Source organism: Dermacentor albipictus, chromosome 2 (genome assembly GCF_038994185.2).
Source record: "Dermacentor albipictus isolate Rhodes 1998 colony chromosome 2, USDA_Dalb.pri_finalv2, whole genome shotgun sequence".
Lineage (NCBI taxonomy): Eukaryota > Metazoa > Arthropoda > Arachnida > Ixodida > Ixodidae > Dermacentor > Dermacentor albipictus.
The window spans coordinates 56,614,460-56,636,309 of NC_091822.1; the positions used below are offsets into that span (position 1 = coordinate 56,614,460).

Consider the following 21,850-nt stretch of genomic DNA (forward strand, 5'->3'; position numbering starts at 1 on the left):
AAAGAACGTAACAAATTGACGTAAGATATGAAATTACATAACGAATTCATCCGCTTTCAATGGTCTAATGGATGCTGTTTACAGAACCGCGATACCTGTTTTTGATGCAGAGCTATGAATTTGTAAGCTTCGTGCTTCTATTTATTTTTTCAAACTTTCTGATGTTGAGATATTTTTGTAACAAAATCCAGGATAGAAAGCGAAATTTCACAAGAAATGGTCACTAGAATTGAACTTTCTCTCTCAAATGGAACAAATTTCATTAATATCGGTCCAGGGGTTATCTCAGAAAAATGTTTTTGCGTTATAGGCGTATTTGAATAAACCGCGTCGGAGTTGGGCCCAAGCTAAAGCTTGCTCTTAAGGCTGTTTCACATACTGTGACTGGTACAACGGCAACGTAAACAAAAGAAAAACTAAAAAAAAGATCGGGAAGCGTCGCAACGCGATTTTCGGACAGCCTTCTTTTTTCATCCTTATGATTCTACTGGTGCGACAGCCAGAGTTTGTTGCTGCCATAGTTTATTCAACACGGCGAATAAATATTGAAACGTAATGCGAAAATGTGTGCGCTATGATACTGATAATCTTTCTTTATAGGAGCAAATAATACTCGTGCTTTGCAAAAAAACAGGCTCTTGTGAAATTTCAGCATTATTTCGAGTGCGCAACAGTGCTTATTGTAATTCATGGCTATGAGACATGGCAGCCTTTCACTGCTCTTGAGCCTCATAGCAATCGGCTCCATTGATGCAGCTGTGTCGAGCAGTTAGATGTATACTAATAAATGTGTATTACAAGGCATGTAATAGTGCATGTCCCGTCGTTGCTGGTTGCATAACTGTGCTAAAGCCTCTGACAGTCATGGTTAATTAAGGTGAAGCAAGGACGCGTAGTCCTCAAACCACTGTAAGTTTATTGCTATCTTCGCAGAAAAAGAAATGATACTCCATCGTTAATAAAGAGATGGAAACATTCAAATGACACTTACGGCGCGCTCACGCTTCGAAATGAATTCACTGAGGTGTTTATTCTAGGTGCCACCATTACAGATATGCAGTTGTAGAAAATACGCTGCAATGTAGTCGGTGCTTTTGGCATGCGTGAGCCATAATGAGAAGTCACGCCTCACAGCTGAGGTAACAAAACCTCTTCAGGGTATGTTTAGTCCACCGGAACAATCACGAAGGAAAACCGACGCGGACAGGATGCGAGTAAGTGTTTGCGCGTGCAGCTCGACATAGAAGTACGATCCACCGATGTAATCCGCCCTTGATATAACATTTGGCCGAGGCTGATGTTATTTCAGTCGGTTGGTACGCGAGACGTATTCATAATACACAAGGATGTGCGAGGGACACTGCGCCACAACTGCGGCACTTTTTCGTCTTGTGATTAGCGCGCATGCAATAATTTAGGAAATTTTGTCGACATCCAAAGGCGATTTAGTCTTGTGGCGGACACCTCAGCAACTCGCTGCGCATGTGAGTAACTAGAAAGGCACGCAAACCAACGTACTATTACGGTCAATGAGTACGCGAAGCCGACGTGAAAGTTCATTTCCTGTGCAACGTAGCGTCTTAATAAACGCAAACGAACGAGACAATGAAATCCGAATACGAGATTTCTTTTTTTTGCCCAGTTCGGCGTATTGCTCCTCATGGTACGCACCACATTCGACGATCCGCGACTCGTTACAGGTAGTTGAGCTTTCTCGATTTGTTGAACATTTCTCAGTCGCCAACTACCATCACCAAAGGAAACTGCGAAATAGCTCTCGGCGAAATTTTGACGAATCTTCTAGCTTCCTCTTTTCCAACTTTGTTTGTGTTGGAGTTCAAAAATAAAATCGATTGCTGCGATCGGTGGGAATTGCGAGCAACTTCTTATTGGAAGCTCTGACAAATTCCTTTCTGGACTACAGTATTGCGTCTGTACATAAATTTGATTTCATATCACTTGGAGTTTTATAATGTATGGTTTTGTGTATTTGATTGACATTTACATGCGCCCACTTTGTACCTTAGATATCTCCGACCAGAAAGCTTTCCGAAATAAGGATTCGTAAAGAAAAAAAAACACCCAGTTTTGTCGCGGGTCAAGTGTACATTCCAGAAGACAGAAGCGCAGTCAGTACTCTATTGTGTGACCTGCACCACCGAATAGACGATATGCATAATTCCTCGATAACTTGTTCTACAGCTAAGATGGCAAAGCGCTTGATTATATCGTTGTTAAAGGTAACAGACAGTTAAAAAACATTGACGTTGCGTTAAAGAGATGGCGGCAGCGATGATGTCCTAAGTCAGCAGGCTGAGGCCTGATTTACATAATACGCTGAGGTGCGTAGATTTTGTTACGTAGGATTATATGTGTGCACAAGCGCATTTGCGGATTTTACATTGCCTGTAGTCCATGTTCGGTGATTTGAAAGAAAAGGCAGTATCTGTGCTTTTTCTTTCGACCTCTGTGCAATAGAAACGTAGGCGTTCTGCTGGAATACGGCTTCGTCCGCTGTTGCACTATCGCTTGCAATAACTGGAAATAATTTGATCTTTTTAGGCGCGCCATCCAGTTTTTGTTGCTCATATTTTCTTTCACGCTTGCAGAGGCTGAGGTACGCCGAGGGTCACCGCAGTGGCGTGTACTACGACAAAAAAGTTCTGAAGCTAAAAGACCTGGACAACTCGTTTTACGTGAGCGCGTTTATTTTTATTCACAGCATTGCATATGTTTATCGCTCCGGTAACTATTCCTCGTTTATTCATATGATCAATACATGACAGCACCCTGTCATGCGTGCAACAAATGTCTTCCTGCACACTCACAATATATGTTAACAGTCGAGGGGACCTGCAGCGAACGCCTTTACAACGAAATGCCATGTGTAACTAATTACTACTCCTGTGCCACTTCTGCTTTGAGCTGACTTTTACAACGAAAGGATCTGTATAACGATTGATTTCGGAGGCCCCCAGCACTTCATTATAACGATTTCAAGAAATTAAATTATTGGGTTTTAGATGCCAAAACTATGCTTTGATTATGAGGCACGCCCTAGTGGTGGACGCCGTACTATACATGGGTGCTTTCACATTTCGCCCCCATTGAAATGCGGCCGCCGTGATAACGACGTTCAATTGTGCATGGAACGTACGGATACTTAAACAGCATGTCATTTGGGGCACTATAACGTAAAGCTATTCCAAACTTTTCTATCCCAATTCTGCAATCAGCCCTCCGCGATTGGTCCCACACTTTTTTGGACCACCTCCACTTCGCCTGTCTATCACACGACCTCACGAAAACCGCGATACCTCTCCATCTGATATGACGTGTACACATTCATTATGCATGATAGCAGTGAACGAAAGAAAAATAGTTAATTCTGATTCGACGCTTTTTCGCCGTTAGACCTCGACTATTGGTCAAAAGATTTGGGGCTGCACCCACTTCACCTGCCTGTCACGCGATGTCAGAAAACCGCGAAAACTCACCACGTCAATGTGACATGTAAGCGTTAAAAACGCATTAATATGCTGAACAAAAGTGAATTTTTCTCTGAATAGCCGCAGGCTGCCCCGTTCCGAAAGGAATAAAAGATGGCTGCCACCGATCGCTCAGGCACTGGCTACTCGCTCCTGCCGGAGATTATGGGTTTATTTGCGTGTAATGCATCTTTTTGGGTGGCCGTGTAACGTTTTTGAGAACTTTGGGCACGTTTACGACCTCAATCTGCTAACTCTTCTTTGCTGAGGATCCGTTTTAGCGTCATTCTTAAGCTTCCGTTGCATGCCGCCGCGATTGTCGGCGAGCCACCGCAAGCTAAGTAAGAGAACGCGGACGAATCGCAGACGCCGGCAACACCCTCTTCATCCGATTATCGATATTCAGTGCAGTGGCTCGGCCCCATTGAATCCCTCTCCACTGGAGCGTGCTCGTCGCCTCTTGTGAGCCACTTAGATAAGACACGCCGCTCAGTGCAGGCAATATAATTCGTTTTTCAAGCAAACAAAAGGGACTTCCTATGAACGAGGAGAGTGTTTGATTGTTTTGATCAGACAACCCTGCGGGCAACCGCCCGATGCTTGCGTCGGCGGCTACGCAAATTTGACGTCAAGAGATTGTAATAAAAACATATTGGTATAGTTTTACCTTATACGGCCCATGATTATATTTAATTATAGGTATATGACACAGAGGTCATTTAATAGGGTGTCTGAAATCCTAAGCACAGGGACGTTTGTGCACGCACACGTGGCCAAACGCTGCAAGGAGACATCATACAGCACGTCACCAAAGTGATTTGTGATTTGTTCCTTGAGCCGTCTTTGCTAGCTGGGTAGCAGCACGTCACTTTTGTGACGTGCAGCTACCCTGCTAAAGATGGCTGCTGCTAAAAGATAGATGGCTGAAGGAACAAACTACATGTCACCCTCACATATTCCTCAGATTGCTTGCAATAGGTTTAGCGCGAAGCAAGCGGCCTCACATGCAGAAAAGCGAAAGCACTCTTTGCCGATTTATTTCTTTTGTGGGCTTTTCGTTTTACCTAGACAGATAAAGGAGATGGGAAAGGCAGGGAAGTAAACCAGATGATATTCTGGTTTGCGACCCTGGACTGGGGGAAGGGTAAGGAGAAATAAAAGGCGGAAAAAATAAAGGAGAGAAGATGCAAAGAGAAAAAAGAAATGTATGGAAGGTCGTGAACGTTCATTGGTTCTACATAAGTTGTACCTGAGCATATGGCTGAGGAAATGTCTCGCTTCATGAACATGTTGCAAATTTGGCATCACTGTTTTTTTACTGAACATAGCTGTTCTTTCACTGAACAACTAGGACACAGAAACCCAGCAGAACCCATCCTCTTGGACTGGCATTTGCGTTTGCATCCTCTTGGAAGCGAGTTGCATTCCGCTTATCGCGTGATCATGTTTAGATGTCAATACAGAGGTGCAATGGCCACCGCTGAAACGTGTCACGTACGAGTCGTGTACGGCTGCCGGATCCTCCCTCGCGCATCGCTTTGGACGCGTTGCGCCATCTAGTGGCGCGGCCGCGAACTACTACTCCTTTTTCGTAGCCTCAGAGATTGCAACGGTTAGGCGTCAGTACGTGCTGACGCTGAGAATAAAAATCCTCCTTCTCCAGCCTATGATCAAGGCTGAACGGACACAGCTTCGGGCTGCCTGTGCTCTTCGACGCAGATTTGTAAACACACAGTGCCAAAGTTTTTGTAGTTTTCTTCATTTCAAGGACAGCTATTAGGGAGACTATAGAAGCACGGTACAAACTCACTGTGGGCGAAGTGGGCTAAGAATTTTAATCGCAATTATAAAAATATATGCATGTAGGATCAGGGTGCCCTCGCCTAATTTTTTTTCTTTTTACTTTCCGAGCTGTGCCATTAAGGCATTATTATACACGACCCTTACCAGAAGCACTCCGAGCAACCAAGAATGGGTTAATGCCCTCTCGTGAGTCGTGATACTTCGCGGTTGAGGGTTGTGGCTGTCGTATCTAATTTTTTATTTTTTCCGAATGTTGCCAAGGCGCATGCTCTTTGCTAAGCGTGTCTCCTGTGGTATTTTCCCCGCAGTGGAATTGGATGACTTTCCTGAAGACTGTGTTCGAGGGCACGCCAACAAGCATTGGTCCCCAGACGAAAATTCTCATCGGCAACGTGAAATATATTTCGGGCCTGGCGCGGTTCTTGCAGAAGCAGTCGAAGTAAGCCGTAAATATATACCCCTGCATATAATCTTAAGCAAAGGCTGGTCAGCCGTATATCATACGTTCTCTAGCGAAACGACAAGAAAGTGCGTTAATCGAGGGGCCCGATTTTTATTAATGATATCATAAGAAGACAACAAGCAAAGAAACCAAAGAAAACACAGGGGAATTTACTTGTACTTACTTATTTAAATAATGAAATATCGAATTATAGAAATTGAAAGTGAATAGAAAAACAACTTGCCGCATGTGGGGAACGATTCCACGTCTTCGCATTACGCGTGCGATGCTCTAACCAATTGAGCCACCCCGGCGCGGTTTCCCCATCCACAGTGATAGTTCGGCCAATTAGAGCATCACACGCATAATGCGAAAACGTGGGATCGTTCCCCACCTGTGGCAACTTGTTTTTTCATCCACTTTCAATTCCACTAATTTATGATTTTTTTATGTCAGTAAGTACAAATATTTTCCGCTGTGTTTTCCTTCGTGTCTTTGTTTGTTGACTTCTTATGATACTGCTACGGAACAATATTTGCGATGACAAAGAGGCGAGAGTGGTGAAGACGGCGACGGTGATTAGAGGCTAGCGCGGGCTGTTACCTGTTGGCCAAGTGCGGCGTATTGCCTTGTAAATATACTTGTATATAGCATTTCGTCGGCGTCTTCCTACGTAACATATCTTGTGGAGGTGGACATTCCCTGTCCCTCGTCACGGAGCTTCGCAGTGGACGGTACGTCGAGCCTTCCTTCATGACTCCCGGCGACAACTCGACTCCGCCGGCTCCGACACCTGCTGCCACTTCGACGACCTATATCACTGTCCCCGCTCCCCGTGATCCTGGCGTATTCTCGGGCAAAGATGGGGAAGACGTCGAGGACTGGATCAGCCTGTACGTACACGCCAGCCGCAATAACCAGTGGGACCCTACTATTATGCTCGCCAACGTAGTCTTTTACCTTGGTGGCACACCTCGAGTTTGGCTTCGGACGCACGAAGATGAGCTCACCAGTTGGGACTCGCTTAAGCAAAAGCTCCGAGACTTGTTCGGCAACCCCTACTTGCCGCGCACAAGGCGCTTTCCGGCCGTGTGCAGACGTCAACAGGGCGCTACATCATGTAGATTCAGGACGTCTTGGCTCTGTGCCGCAAAATTGACGCACACATGACTGAGTCCGACAACTTCTCCGACATCCTGAAAGGCATTGCCGATGACGCCTTCAACTTGGTCGTTTTTAACAACGTGGCGATGGTGGATGCAGTTATAAAAGAGTGCCGCCACCTGAAACTAGCTAAAAGCCGACGTATCGACCAGCAGTTTGTCCGTCTGCCCAACACCCCAGCGACATCTTCCTGTGCCGAAGCTCCTCGTCCCAACAACACTGGCGATGTTAGCGGAATCGTCCGGCGTGAGATCGAGGCCGCCTATCCGGCTGCCTTCGACTCGAGCCCCTCCCATGCACCTGCAGTCACGGTTTCCCTGATCCAGGCAGTTGTCCGCCAGGAGTTTGCAAACATGGGTCTTCACACCATCTGCTCCGCCCATCGCCCTTATACCCACCCGGCTTCTTCGATTCCGCCCCGCCCCGCATCTTCTTACCCACCACGTTTCCGCAACCCGTCTGAATGGCGCACTGCAGACGACAAGCCCATTTGTTTTCACTGCCATAGAATCAGGCACATATCTCGGCACTGTCTTAGTCGCTGGAGTTCCCCGAACCGGTCAACTGATACTGCCTACTCTCGCCCCCCAGGCGGCCCTTCTCGTCCCTATGCTGCCCGCTCCGATAATGCCGCCACAGATTCTTTTGCGCCGAACCGCCCCTATTTTCGTTCGCCTTCGCCCCAAGGATGACAATCCCACTCCCTCCAGCCCCGTCGCTCCTATTCGCCGACTCCCTTCGGATGCCACTCGCAGCCGGGAGACTAGACTATGCAGCACCTCAAGGTGACGCTGCGTTGCTCTTTACGCCACCAAATTCTCTACTGACTTTGCCCACTCATCTGAACCTTCTTGACGCGCAAGTCGACAGTGTTTCTGTGTCTGCTCTCATTGGCACTGGGGTGCATTTGTCGGTAATAAGCTCTGACCTTCGTAACCGGCTGAGGAAAATAATCACGCCCGCCACAACCCCTGTTGCCCGTGTCGCCGATGGCAGAACAGCCTCTGTAATTGGTATGTGTGCCGCCCGCATCTCTTTCACCGATCGCTCCACTATCGTGCTATTCACAGTCATCGCCCACTGTCCCCACGACATCACACTCGGCTTACACTTCCTCTCCGCACCTTCTGCTCTCATCGATTGTTTCGCCAGTGGTCTCCGCCTTGACCTGCCTGTTCTGGATCCCGGTGAACCACACCCCAGTCGCCTCAGTTCCGTCGACTTCGTTCGCTTGCCACCTTCGGCAATGACTTACGTTGACTTCGTGTCATCCCCACCAGTCCCCGAGGGCCACTACATCGCGGCTCCTATGCAAGACGTCCTCCTTGCACACGGGATTACAGTACCTCATACAGTTTTATCTATTACGGCAAATTGCGTCTGTCTGCCAGTGGTCAATTTTGGCTTGAAGACACATGTGCTGCCACGCGGGATGTCTCTGGCCCAGCTTTGCTCATTCGAGGCTCATTCAGTAGCATCTATTGCAGTACACGATAATTCAGCCGATCCTTCTCTACCATCGCATTCGGCAACTTGTACCATCGCCGACTTAGAGAAAATGATTGCGCCCGACATTCCGCCCGAGCACGCTCGTGAGCTCTACCGCGTTCTGTTTCCCTACAACAATATTTTTTACTTTAACGATCGTCCTTCGGCCCAAACTACAGCTGTTAAACATCGCAGTAATGTCGGCGATGCCCCTCCTGTTCATCGCCGCCCGTATCGAGTATCACCGGCTGAGCGCTAAGTTATTCACGCCGATGTACGCTAAATGCTTGCCAAGAACATTGTTGTACCATCATGTAGTCCACGGGTGTCACCTGTTGTACTGGCAAAAGAGAAGGACGGATCATGGCGCTTTTGCGTGGATTATCGGCACCTTAACAGGGTTACCAAAAAGGACGTGTATCCCCTACCTCGGATAGATGACGCCCTTGACTGACTCCATGGTGCTCGCTATTTTTCCTCTAGTGACCTTCGCTCCGGCTACTGGCAGATTGCCGTGGATGATCTCGACCGCGAGAAGACTGCCTTTGTAACACCCGACGGTCTTTATCAATTCAAGATGATGCCGTTCGGCCTATGTAACACTCCTGCCACTTTTGAACGCATGATGGACTCCCTTCTTCACGGTTTCAAATGGTCTACGTGCCTGTGCTACTTGGACGACGTTATAGTATACTCCCCATGCTCGCTACGCACCTCGAGCGCCTGTCAGCAGTCCTGGACATTTTTAGTCGAGCCGGTCTGCAACTCAACGCTTTGAAGTGCCAATTCCGCCGTCGCCAGATTACCATACTTGGAAATCTCGTTGACGCGAACGGAGTGCAACCGGACCCAGGCGAGATCCATGCTGTTACGCACTTGCCTGTTCCAAAGTGTGTCAAGGATGTGCACAGCTTCATCGGCCTCTGCTTGTACTTCCGCCATTTTGTGAAAAATTTCGTGGCCATAGCACGACCACTAACCGAGCTTTTGATAAAAGACGCCCGTTTCCAGTGGGACGATAACGAGGCCTCTGCATTCTCGCTTTTAATCGACCTTCTCACAACGCCTCCCGTTCTGGCCCATTTCGATCCTTCTGCGCCTACCGAAGTCCGTATTGATCCCGGTGGTCACGGAATTGGTGCAGTACTGGCGTAACGCCAGCGCGGCCACGACTGTGCTATCGCTTACGCCAGCAGGCTCCTCTCGCCCGCGGAGCGCAACTTTTCCATCACTATGCGTGAGTGTATGGCTCTAGTTTGGGCGGTTGCGAAGCCGACCCTTTTCCGTTGTCACAAACCATCACGCGCTTTGCCGGTTATGCTCACTGAAAGATCCTACAGGAAGACTTGGTCGCTAGCCCTTACGCCTCCAAGAATATTCGTGCTTTGTCACCTATAAATCTAGCCGACTACCGACAGACGAGCCTGACGACGCCGACAGTAGTACCACCAACTGCATTTTCTCTGGGTCTGCCTTCGCTAACATCGCCGATGAGCAGTACCGAGACCTATCGCTGCGAGTACTCATCGAGCGTATGCACTCTACACTTACCGACGCATTCGTTCGCCGATACTTCTTCCAAGGCGGCATTCTGTACCGAAGGAACTTCCTCCCTGATGGTCCTGATTTTCTTCTTGTCGTGCCAAAACATCTACGACAGACTGTGCTCTTTGAGATGCATGACGCACCCACTGCAGGATATCTTGGGGTAACCAGCACGTACGACCGCGTCCGCCACCGCCGCTTCTATTGGCCTGGTCTCGCTCGCTCAGGTGTTCACACCTCAGGGGCTACCTGTCGGTCATGTCCAGCCGATCACCGTCCCTGTGGGACCGTTCATTCGCGTTGTATTAGACCTGCTCGGTCCCTTTCCCAAGTCATCCTCTAGGGACAAATGGGTAGCCGTCGCAACTGATTACGCCACCCGATACGCCATCACGCGGGCTCTCCCTACCAGTTGCGCCACTGACGTCGCGGACTTTCTCCTGCGTCACATTATCTTACTTCATGGCGCCCTGCGATAGCTGCTTTACTGACAGTGGTCGTAACTTCCACTCGAACGTTATTGCCGACATTGTGCGTTCATGCTCCATTCAATATAAGCTGACTGCCTCATACCATCCTCAAACCAATTGCCTGACAGAGCGATTAAACCGTACTCTTACCGATATGCTGCCCAAGTACGCTTCCAAGGACCACCACGACTGGGACATTGCCCTTTCTTACGTCACATTTGCGTACAATTTTTCCCGGGACGACACCGCCGGATTCTCTCTATTTTATCTACTGTACAGTCGCGAGCCGACCTTGCCCCTAGACATGGCACTTCTTCCTGCAGCGATCTCAACAAGCGAGCATGCGCGCGATGCCATCGACCTAGCGGACCATGCACACCAGCTTGCCCGTACTCGACTGACGGCCTCGCAAACCACTCAGCAGCGTCAGTACGATGCCCGCCACCATGACGTACAGTTTTCGCCTGGTGCGCTCGTGCTCCTGTGGTCGCCTTCTCATCACGTCGGACTTTCAGAGAATCTCCTTTCGCGATATACAGGGCCCTACCGCGTGCTCCGCCAGGTGACGCCTGTGACGTACGAAATTGCTCCTGTGCGTTCAACCTCTTCCTCTACTCTGGCATCTGGTGATGTTGTACACGTTAGTATAGGCTCAAGGCCTACTAAACTGATTCCGAGTCCGGCGTTTAGTCGCTCCGGGACGGCGCTTTTGCCGCCGGGGGTAGTGCTACGGAACAACAGTATTTGCGATGACAGAGGCGAGCAGGGTGAAGACGAAGACGACGATTAGAGGCTAGCGCGGGCTGTTGCCTCTTGGCCAAGTGCGGCGTATTGCCTTGTAAATACACTTGTATATAGCATTTCGTCGGCGTCTTCCTACGTAAGAATATGTTCTGCAGAAAAGTATTTCTGCTCAGCTGTGTAATCATGCACGTGTATTGCTACAATATATGCGGCATAGTGAAAGAATACAAAATGTTATTAAAACAAAAATATGCGCCTTCGTTTATTAGGAGAATCGTTTTGTATACACATAATAATATACTGGCGAAAGAAGTGGTGCAAATGCCTGATATTACGAAACGCCTCTGAATTGTGCTTTAGTGTGTACCGTCTATGATACCATAATAGAGTGAGGTGGAACTGCCTAGAAGACTTACCAAATGCGCTTTGCGATCTTGGCATTTCTTTCCTTTATGGCATGATGTTTATTTTATTATTTTTTCTCGCATTTAGGTAGTAGGCTGGCAAACAGTATGATTCGGGAGCCTGTAGCAATTCATTTGTTTGTGACTTTGGTTGCCACAGACAGAATGTGATGTCTGTTTCGTTTATCGTTTTCTGTGACTGGAAACTGCATCCATATTTACTTGCCTAGAAGTGAAAGCCAGTGGGATTAACTACGTTCTACCTAGTAATTGTACCTAGTATTCAAGTTATTAAAGCAGAATTTTTCCCCAAACCCGAAATCGGACATCATCATCTCAGTCCACACGGAAAAATGTTGATGTTTAACTTTGACGTCTGAGGTTGCTATTACAGCTATGGATTACCGACAAAGCTTTAAGTATTGAACGTTAGCTTTACGTTGCATTGCTGATTAGTCTACGTGCTTTATATTAGTATTTCACGTGCTTAAGCATCTCCAAGTGTTGTATAGTAACAAAGACTCGTTTGACGTTCATTGTAGCAGTACTCTGGGAGTTGCACCATGTTATGTTTATTGTACGAAAGCTTGTTTTACGTCATTGCATGCACTGGAGGATAAGAAAATTTTTTATGTCGATTTTTGAGGACAAATGACATCAAAGAAATAAAAATGGTGTGGAGGTTAATCAGGCATCAAGCTGCTTGGGTGAGCATGGGTTCGGGGTATAAAGATTTGCGTGAAAAGTTCAGGCGAGTTTCTGTGACGTTACAGACTCACAAGCCAACGTAAATGAAGCTGTTACCATACCATATTTACAGATAGGTATTTTACATAATGATGCACATTTTCGCAGCATTATATGTAGGCTCCGTTTTTTACATCAAATAGAAAAAACCATGCGCGCTTTGCCGTGTTGCTAATTTTTCGATATGAATGGAAGTGCTGTCATTGTTATTAAAATTTTCAGTGCAGTATACTCTTAACTTTAGTGTCAGGCATTATGCTATGCATGCTGCAACGTGAGACCTGGCGCTGCAATGGCGCCTTTGTCTAGCCAACCAACTAGCCAGGTATCCTACCTTGCTTCTACGTGTTTTCGATCCTTCTGTAGTGAAATAAGCGAAATAAAAGTGAGGAAAACACGCACCACGAGAGGTATGACAAGGTAAGCCCAATGAAAAATAACAGAAGGGTTGTAATCCCAAATCGAAATTGGGTGTATAAGCCAACATGAAAAAAAAATTACCGACGATTACGTTACTTCCTAATGCGAAATTTGAGCGCAGCAAATAAGCTGTTTCACCTTTTCGATAGATTGAGGCAAAGAAATCGAGCAACACATGTATGCGCTATCACAGAATTTTTTTTTTATTTTTCACACGTATTCCTTTAACAAAGACTCCACTAACAGTTCTTGACAGTCATGAAGGAAGCTTTGTGGTCGGAGAAATAGACTGATATATGTTCGACTTGGTACCCCAATGCTTGATTCTCAAAGACGAGATCTATACAAGTGCCTCGCGAGGTTGTCACAGCCGTGGGACGCGTTACGAGGGAGAGGAACGGGATGTTCTCCCGCATAAGTGTTAGGAAATTGCTGTTTGTCTTTATATCAACATTAAAGTCCCCCACTACTAACATCGGTGTTAGTAGCGGGGGAGCAGCAGCAGCAGCAGCAGACGGAGGTCTTCCATCGGTCGTCTCGCTCATGGCTCAGAAAGAACTGGCAGATAATTTCGCAGTGGCGAACGGCAGCGGCAATTTCGGCTCGGGCGGTGCACATATACAGATCCGCCGCCACCGATCTGGCTCTCTGATTGCCACCGCACAGGGCGAACGGCAGCGGCAATTTCGGCTCGGGCGGTGCACATATACAGATCCGCCGCCACCGATCTGGCTCTCTGATTGCCACCGCACAGGGGTTGCATTGGAGGAGGAGCGAAGAAAGGAATTAAGTTCGAGCCGGCGCTTTGACAACCGGAGACTCGCAGGAAGAGGGGGGAGGGGGGCGGCGTGTACACCCAGCGGCAAACGATGGGGGCAGAAGCGCGCGCAGCAAGCGGACAACACGATAAAGGGAGGAGGGAAGAGATAGCAGCGACTGACTGATGCCGCTGACGCCGATAATGAGTCAACCCCAGCTGCGGAGTTGGTTTCAGGGACAACGCCGCCGATGCCGACACAAACAATATGATACCCTCGCTTCCGCAGCGCTAAGAACCAGGTCTAGCCGTGGGAAGGTTGTCACGTATTCGCCGACGTGCCGGGGCCTACGTGAAATAACCGGCGCGTCGGCAACTGAAGAGCACCCTATCCGCCACACAAGAACAGGGGGGGGGGGACCCTTTCCTCCTCTTTCTGCATGGCGGCGACGGTGTTCTATGCAGTCACGTTATCTTGACTCTCTAGCGGCGTCAGCGGCATCCAGCGGTATCAGTCGGTCGCTGCTAGCGCTGGGGGGATGAAAGGGGGGCGGAGCTGGTTACGAGGCCGACGACAACGCCGACGACGACGCGAAACCCAGGAACGGACGCCAAAGAGCTGCGCTCTAAAAGCAAAATCCCCGACGATTACGATATTTCCTAATGCAAAATTTGAGCGCAGCTCTATACGCGTTTTTATTTCGCGATATATTGCCTGGCGCGGACACTGTTTCGTGCGGCACGTTGTAAATGCAGCAAAGTGCGGCGCGACTGCTTCGCAAATCGGGAGGTCACGAGGGTCAGCGCGTGGGTGACGCGTGGCCGGGATTCACAGAAGCCACCACCGACAGAACTCCCGTACTACGCGCGCTTCTCTGGCGCCGTCTTGTAGCCATCGTCGCTTTCTCCATACCCTCCTCCGCTTTCCGCCTCATGCTTCTCCTGCACTCTGTGCGCTTTCCTCTCCACGTCTTTCATTCCCCGCTGCGCTCCGCGTTCGGTTTAACTTTCACTGTGCTTGTTCACTCGGTTACGCTGCCGCCGACGTCGACGACGACGCTTCCCGCAGGAATGGTCGCCCAACAGCGGCGGTCTAAAAGAATAGAAAAGGAATATGTGCAGTTGTAAATGTTTATTCTTCTTGTCTCCTTTTTATTTTGCTGGTTATTTTTTTTGTATACTTACTCTAATTTCATCACCGAAACGTAGTTTATTTCGCCAATCCTTCGAAATGTTTACTGCTAAACAGCATATCCCTAAATAATTACCCTTCCAGTCCTCTTCGAACCTGTGGTTCCACTACTAGCGCGTTATAGTCGGCCCAGCATACAGCTCACGTTTCGAGTTAAAATGCTCCTGCGGATGCTTATACCACTCCGTGGATGAAACAAAAAAGGACGGGGACGTTGCAGGGACGTCATCTACAACTACCTGGGCTATCGCGTGCTGCTGCGCCTCGGCCTGCTCTACCGGACGCACGAGAAACACGTCAAGACGCTGTTCTACCGCTACCACCTTGGCTACAAAACGGAACCCGAGCGGTGGCGCCTCTGCCTGCGCTACGCCGAGAAGAGCATGCCCACGGCCGCCTCCTGGATCTACCACATGTGGATCAAGAAGAAGTTTGGACTCAAAGGTGACAAGGTACGTGCCTCGTTGAGCTCTCTGACAGGGGCGTTTGGTGGAAATGGTGGGTCATGTTGCGAACGACTTGAGACGCTGCATACATCACTTCCGCACTATTAATTGAAATAGCTTGCGCATGGATTTTTCGTACACGTGAGAGGAAAATTTCCTAAAAGCTTTTTACTTGTTAATAATTGGTATGCACTTCTGGGAATCCACAAGCGAAGGAAACAAACCAAGCTAGTAGGTTCGCGTTAATATTTTTCTAGCGCTGTCTTTTTGACATGGAACAAAACGAGTGAAGAGGGACGGTGCGGCCAATTGAATGAAAAGGCGAACTACCATCTTCGAAGAAAGTGTTTTTATGACCTAGCTACTCACCTAACGCACTTATATCCCGACATATAAAAATTCGCTTTGCTTGAACAAAATCAGTTGGTGTATTGCTTGCGCTTTTATCCAACCCGTTGTGCCGGCCTATTCCAATGGGTTTTTTCCCCAATCACAAACTGTAGGCAAGAAAACTATGATGAATACAAATATTGATAGTGTATTTAGTCATAGCAGAATGTAACGGCAAAAACAACGAATCAGGACTTCGCACTATTTGAATAAGGTAGCGCGTTTAGTCACCATATGTTGTGCCGCGACATTGTTAATTAAACATTGGAAAATAGATTGAGTCGGGGAATTGAGGCCCGCCACGATGAAAATGCACCGCTGCCTGTATTGAACTGACTAGGCCTCGTGTTGGCCTTAACCTGTCACTTCATTTCCTGCTATTAAAATAATTTGACCTCTGCTGACAGGATCGCTCTTAGAACACAGTGCATCTGGAAGCTATTCTAGCGGACCGTTTGGACTGTTTGTAAAGATACAGTTGTTTTGACGCATGGATGAAGCAATTTTGAACACGCCCTTTTACAGCTACAGCCGACTGCCTGAGCTGAATGCAGTCAGTTACTCATTACACTCTTCGAGACACTTTTACTTCAGGAGGGTCATTGTTGCTTTGTAGGCTGTTCTAAAGTGTACTAGTTTCTGTGGAGTGTGACGTCTGTAACATGTCGCGGTTTACAAAACACGAATCGTACATAGTCTGTGGTTCAGCCTGCAATACCTATTCTTCTTTTAACTACTGTTGTTTTCCTTTTTTTTGCCAATAGTCTTGTTTGGTCGTTTTCGAATACTAACTTCGATACCCTTAATATTGCTGCAGCAATAGATGCAGTGGCACAAAATGGCCTAAGCGTCCATGTAGGCGATGCTTTCTCCTCCTGCTTACTGCAACAATTATGTTCGTGGCAGGGAAGACTGCTCCTGCTTAGGGTATTTAAATGACTGCGTTTAACATCTCTGGTTGAACATAAAAACTAGTACAGCAATTTAAAAATTGATTTCGTTGTAAAATTAATGCAAGATTAATTAAGGAACAACAACGAAATGCATCAAGCAAAAATTGTACTTGTTTGTTTGCTTGTTTTTATTTCGTCTTTACCGTCGCGTGATCTTCCTGACATTATATCGAGTCTGCTACAGCGGACAAAAGCAAACCATCTTACGTGTGCTCTACGTTTGGAAATGATACTCCACATTTTAGCTGAACACTATGCATGTTATTTTTGTGTCGCAGCTCTGGATCAAATTCTTCAACGTGTACCGGAAGATCTACGAAAGCGTGGACTATTCCTATGCGTACAGCTACCTGACTACTGCGGACGCAAGAGTGGAGGCTTACCGAAAGGTCGGCAAAACATTGCAGTTCATTTTTTTACGCCCTGTGGATGCAGAACACGCTTCACGTGAAATTAATTTTTGAATGTGTTTCAGTCAACGACACCCTAGGTTCATTGTAGCACGTGCACAATCCTAGCAGTGTGATGCGTCGAGGAGCTTGATCAGGCAATTCGGCGAGGGGGGCCGGTGACGCTGCGTCATACGCATTGGACGATGTCTATGTTCTACTGCGTGTGTATTTGTTCTCTTCGCGTGTGGAAATGGTCTCTGCAGTGAGTGGCGATGGCTAGCACTCTCAGGGCTAATTTTGCACGCTGTACACAAATACGGAAGACAGTGAAGAGGACGGTGGCCGCCGCGGAGCATGTGGGTATGGCTCCCACCTGTGGCAAGTTATTTTTTATTTCGTCTATTTTCACTGCCCTTTATTTTTATAGTATCTACATTTAAATTCAATATGACAACCACTGGTATACCATAGGCTTTCTCTCGCGTCTTTGTCGTTTCCTCATACATCAATGCGCAAAAAGTCCTTCATGTACGCATATTTTCGCTAATCTCACGTCACACGCACGCACTCACGCACGCACATACACAGACACTCAGCGAAACTGTGCTGCGTGGCTCCCCTGTTTTGCAGAATTCACGCAGAGCACCCAGAACATGTAGGGAAACATGTACCTCGACCTCGAAAAAGCCTCCTGCTGTATAAAGATGACTGCAGACACAAAGACGCACATACAGGCGCTACCTTCAAAGGCGCGGAAAACTGGCCAGAATTTTTTCACATGCCCCTTGGATAAAGAATTGATATTCCATATTTCTATAATTTTGTTGTGCGAAGCAACAATGACGTTATTATAGAACTTTTTCTTTCTTTAACAGATGATTGTTCAGATACCTTTCTTTTTATTTTTTTATACATAGAAATGTGGACTAGTACCATCGGAAAGAAAATTTATTGTTTAGCAATTTATACTACATTCGTTGGAATCTAGTATGCTGTAGGATAGGAAAAAGGTTTTTTATTTTCTGTTTTTTTTTTAATAGTACGTGACCCTAATCTTTGACTTGGGTGTTTCTTAGTGGCACTCGCGTCTTGCATTGATATTACTTAGGTTAAGCGAGCAAACGTCTTTCCCTTGGCCCAACAGGCGACGGGCGAGGGAAGGAGACGAGGAAGCATAGCGCACGCCACCTGGCGGTGCGTAGTCCCCTAGTGAGTGGCGCACGAAGGGCAGCTTACTCGCCGTCTACGGAGCTGACGTCAGAGCATGTAACGAGCGCGCGCACGCAGCTGTTGCGAGCAAGCGAGCGAGCGAACACGTGAACGCAGGAAGAGCAGAAGCGCGAGAGGAAGGAGTGACGTCACATCTGCTCTGCTAGGCAGATGTTCAGTCTATGCCAGGCAGTTGTTTTCTACTAATTCGCCAGTTAAATATTACCGTGTTTCGCGATTCTAAGCAGCCCGCCTTTTCGGAAAAAAGTTTGCATGCGAATCTAAGCACCCCTATTTGTTAGGAGGAGCGCATAGCCAAAGCTGCCAAGCGCGCTTGCTCACTCTGTCATCGAGCCGGAGCCGTCGGATAGTCCGAGTCCCGAGGTGGCACGGCGTCCGCGGCGCGAATACACCGTACAACCGGACTGTACGGCTGTACGGCGAAAGCTGCGGAAAGCGTCCCCATCAACCATCGCAAATTGGATTTCGGATGCTTGGAAGAAGGTCCTCGTGGACGTTGTAGTCAAATCATTTAAGAAGTGCTCGATCACGAACCACTTCGACGGAACGGAAGACGGCCTGCTGTGGGACACCGAGAGCGGCGCTTCAAGCGGTGCGATGAACTCGAGTGGCAGTGATAGTAACTGAGCATCCGACACAAGCGGTGGGTTCATTGGCTGCACCGATTTTTCTTTTGGATGTTTGCAAAATAAAATTTTATTTCTCGCGCCCGTCTCGTCATGATGTCGCAGCGAAAAGAGGGAGTTGGGGAGGGTCATTCTAGATTTTTCGAATCTAAGCAGCCCCCCCCCCCCCCCTCACTTTGGGCATCGCGATCGTGAAAAAAACGGGGTGCTTAGAATCGAGGAAATACGGTATGTCACCTTCCTGTGCGTGACGTCATTCGGGACATCAATACTTCCACTGTGTACTTCCGGGTTTCCAGGAATTCGGCCAAAGTCGTGCTTACGTGGCAGGTCTCTAAATTCTACAATTCTGTGCTTGTGCGAGCGGTAATCAGTGATTTCTAAATAAGTCAAGTTGTTACTATACTTCGGCTTCCATATCACATCTATAATGAGGCCCATGAATATTGTAGTACTATATTTTCAGTTTTTTCTTATTCATATTGAATTTCATCCCCCGTCGTCTGAGAAAGTGATCCGGAACTGCTGCACGAGAAACAAGTAGTTAAAGCGTTGTTTTGCGCATGTTGAGTAAAAAGTGAATTTTGTGCCTTTGATGCATTGTAAGTGCATCTACATGCTTTGTACCTAGCGTTTTTTGTTTCCATCATGTATGCATTTCTTTCTTTACATTTTTTCTTTTTTATATTTCTGGTTGTACTCGGTGACCTTTACCACGGCGTTCTATATTGCTTTTCCCCCTAATTGTGTTTGAAATATCTTGTTGTTAACCCCCCCCCCCCCACTATGTAATGTCCGTAAGGGCCTTTAGGGTAAATAATAAAAATAAAAAAATATCACACGATGCTCATGCCACTAAAAAAACGTATTTAACAAATTACCCATAAACTGCTCCTCATTCAACGGGCCAGGAAATTGGTACGCCAAACATTTCTCGAATTTATCAGCGCAGTCCCTGCTCAATGTCCATTCGGAGTAGTTCATGGTAAAGACTTAACGGGAGAGAGGTTTCAGACCACCTGAAGTTATTTCTCAGGCATTTAACTCAAGCTAGGTTGATAAAGCAAAGTTCCTAGAAACCTAGAATGTTGAGCTAAAGGTCCCCTCCCTAAAAAAAAATAAGAGAAAAAAAAAGCTGCACTGCACAGAAAATCTAGACTGCGAGAACAAAAACAACAAATACAATAGATTATTGCAATTTTAATCGCTGGCTCTTGCAGGAGCATTCTCATTATCAGCGCAACCCACCTCGTAGGTTATGAGATGCCCGATGGTACTGCCTGCTTTAAGTCAGAAGTATTCTCCCGGGAGGGCGCCACTTTCCAAAGGAAAGCGCCGAAAGCGAAATGAAGATGTCGCACCACAGATTCACTCGTGAGAAACTCGCATAAAATCAGCAACACCAGATGGATTTCTTTCGCCACAAAATGCATCGTAATCTGATTTTCTTGTGGTTGCGCGCAAGAAAATGCTTACGATCGCATCATGTTACTTTATGGAATCCACCGGCATATTTCTCAGAGAATGCGCTGTTCATGTGTCAGTCATTTTCGCTCGTGTGCAAGTTCTATTCATGGTGTAAGTGAGCATTTCGACAACGTTAAACAATAGTGCATCACATTATGGTCATGTACTAAGCTTTATACAAGAAGTGTACAAGAAGTGACAACTACATTTACCCCTACATTACTGCAAGAAGTGATTATGAAGTGCTCTCTGAGTGCTAAAAATCATTTTAAATCGGATAATTGTGGTCACGGGTCATCGTTAAGACATAATCATTTCTGGCTTTCTCTGGTCAAGATATTTGTTTTCAGACGCTATCACTTTTTGTAGCTAAGTGTATGCTAGGTTTAATTAGCTAAGTTAGATGAACCAAAAATCATGGCAAGTCCATCTCTGTTTGTTTGCACTTCCAGCTGAAGGACGTGCGGCTGCAGCTGTTTTTCATTAACGCCACCATGACAGACCCCCTCCTGAAGCTCTACGGCGGCCAGGTAAGGGGCTCATTGCGCTCAGTGAAGGGTGGTGGTTTTTCTATTCACGATGCTTCAAAACCTTACAGGAAACAAAAATAAATGTCAACGCTCCGGTGCCAGGGATCTACCAGATGACAAAACATTATTGGAACAACTACTTCTCTGTTGCGAAAAATGGCCGAGAACTTGACATTGCGTAAGTGGCATTTGCCTACCCTGGTCTTTACATATCTGGCTTACCCTTGCATGTAATAATGGCTGCATGTATTATTCATGCTACATGTGCATAGACATACTCGACGCAAAATATATCAGGAGTGCTTAAAGTGCAGTTGGATAAAGTGCCAGGCAGCAGGAGGAAAGATCTGTTCCGTGCCTGCCTAAGTGCATAATGGTTTACAAATGCTCTAATGTTACGCACTAATCCACATTGAATAACTTTACGAGACATCGTGCTCTATTTCGAAGCGGCAACAGTAGCATCCAACACTCAAGTGTCATCTTTCTAGTGTAAAAAAAAATACTCGGTAGGTCTGAAGGCAAGATGGAATCTCGTCTGGTGACGTTTTCTATTAACACTTATCTATGAAAAAGAAAAAGAAATATTTTGCGTTACTTCGGCCCTTTGTTATTTGTCAGTCTTCTGTGTAGAGGTCTGGCGCGAAAACAAAGCTTAATCACATAAACTTATACAATGGTGTAGGACCTAAGCAAAGAAAATAGGAAGTTGCACGCGGCGAGAAGGATCGTGTGTTGTAATTGTTCTTTGCTTGTATATTTGCGTTTGTTCTTATGTTTTGCGTGTCAGTTTTGTTTATGTTAGCTTCTACTTATGTTACAGGTACACAGGGTCTATCTTCGACATCTACAGCACTTACCACTACGACCTAAATTCTTTGTGTAAGTGGAAATCGTAGATCAGTCAGGATGATAGAATGAATTTTCTATGAAAGTGCCAGATGAGCAGCACTCTGACGAAGCTTTCTTGCTCAACGCGTAAGAAAAACGTAGGCGAAAAGTGAACACAATCGCTGCTCCATTTCCCATTTCCTCCGATGAGTGCAACAGACAAGAACATCCCTGAGGGGATAGTAATATTATCACAATGGAAACAAAATACGCTCGATGTCGTGTGAGAACAGCTTAGCGAGGCCAACAAAAAACAGGTTT

The 21,850-nt window shown here is 46.9% G+C and overlaps 1 protein-coding gene across 1 annotated transcript in view; it reads left to right on the forward strand.

Moving 5' to 3' along the window:
• LOC135901832 (neprilysin-1-like) overlaps window positions 1–21,850 on the forward strand; it is a 67,821-nt gene that overhangs the window by 29,296 nt on the left and 16,675 nt on the right. The window contains exons 9-15 of the mRNA XM_065431680.1: window positions 2,610–2,696; window positions 5,600–5,730; window positions 14,885–15,116; window positions 16,732–16,842; window positions 20,621–20,698; window positions 20,767–20,876; window positions 21,522–21,580. Coding sequence (XP_065287752.1) covers window positions 2,610–2,696; window positions 5,600–5,730; window positions 14,885–15,116; window positions 16,732–16,842; window positions 20,621–20,698; window positions 20,767–20,876; window positions 21,522–21,580 — 808 coding nt within the window. The remainder of the gene's footprint in view (window positions 1–2,609; window positions 2,697–5,599; window positions 5,731–14,884; window positions 15,117–16,731; window positions 16,843–20,620; window positions 20,699–20,766; window positions 20,877–21,521; window positions 21,581–21,850) is intronic.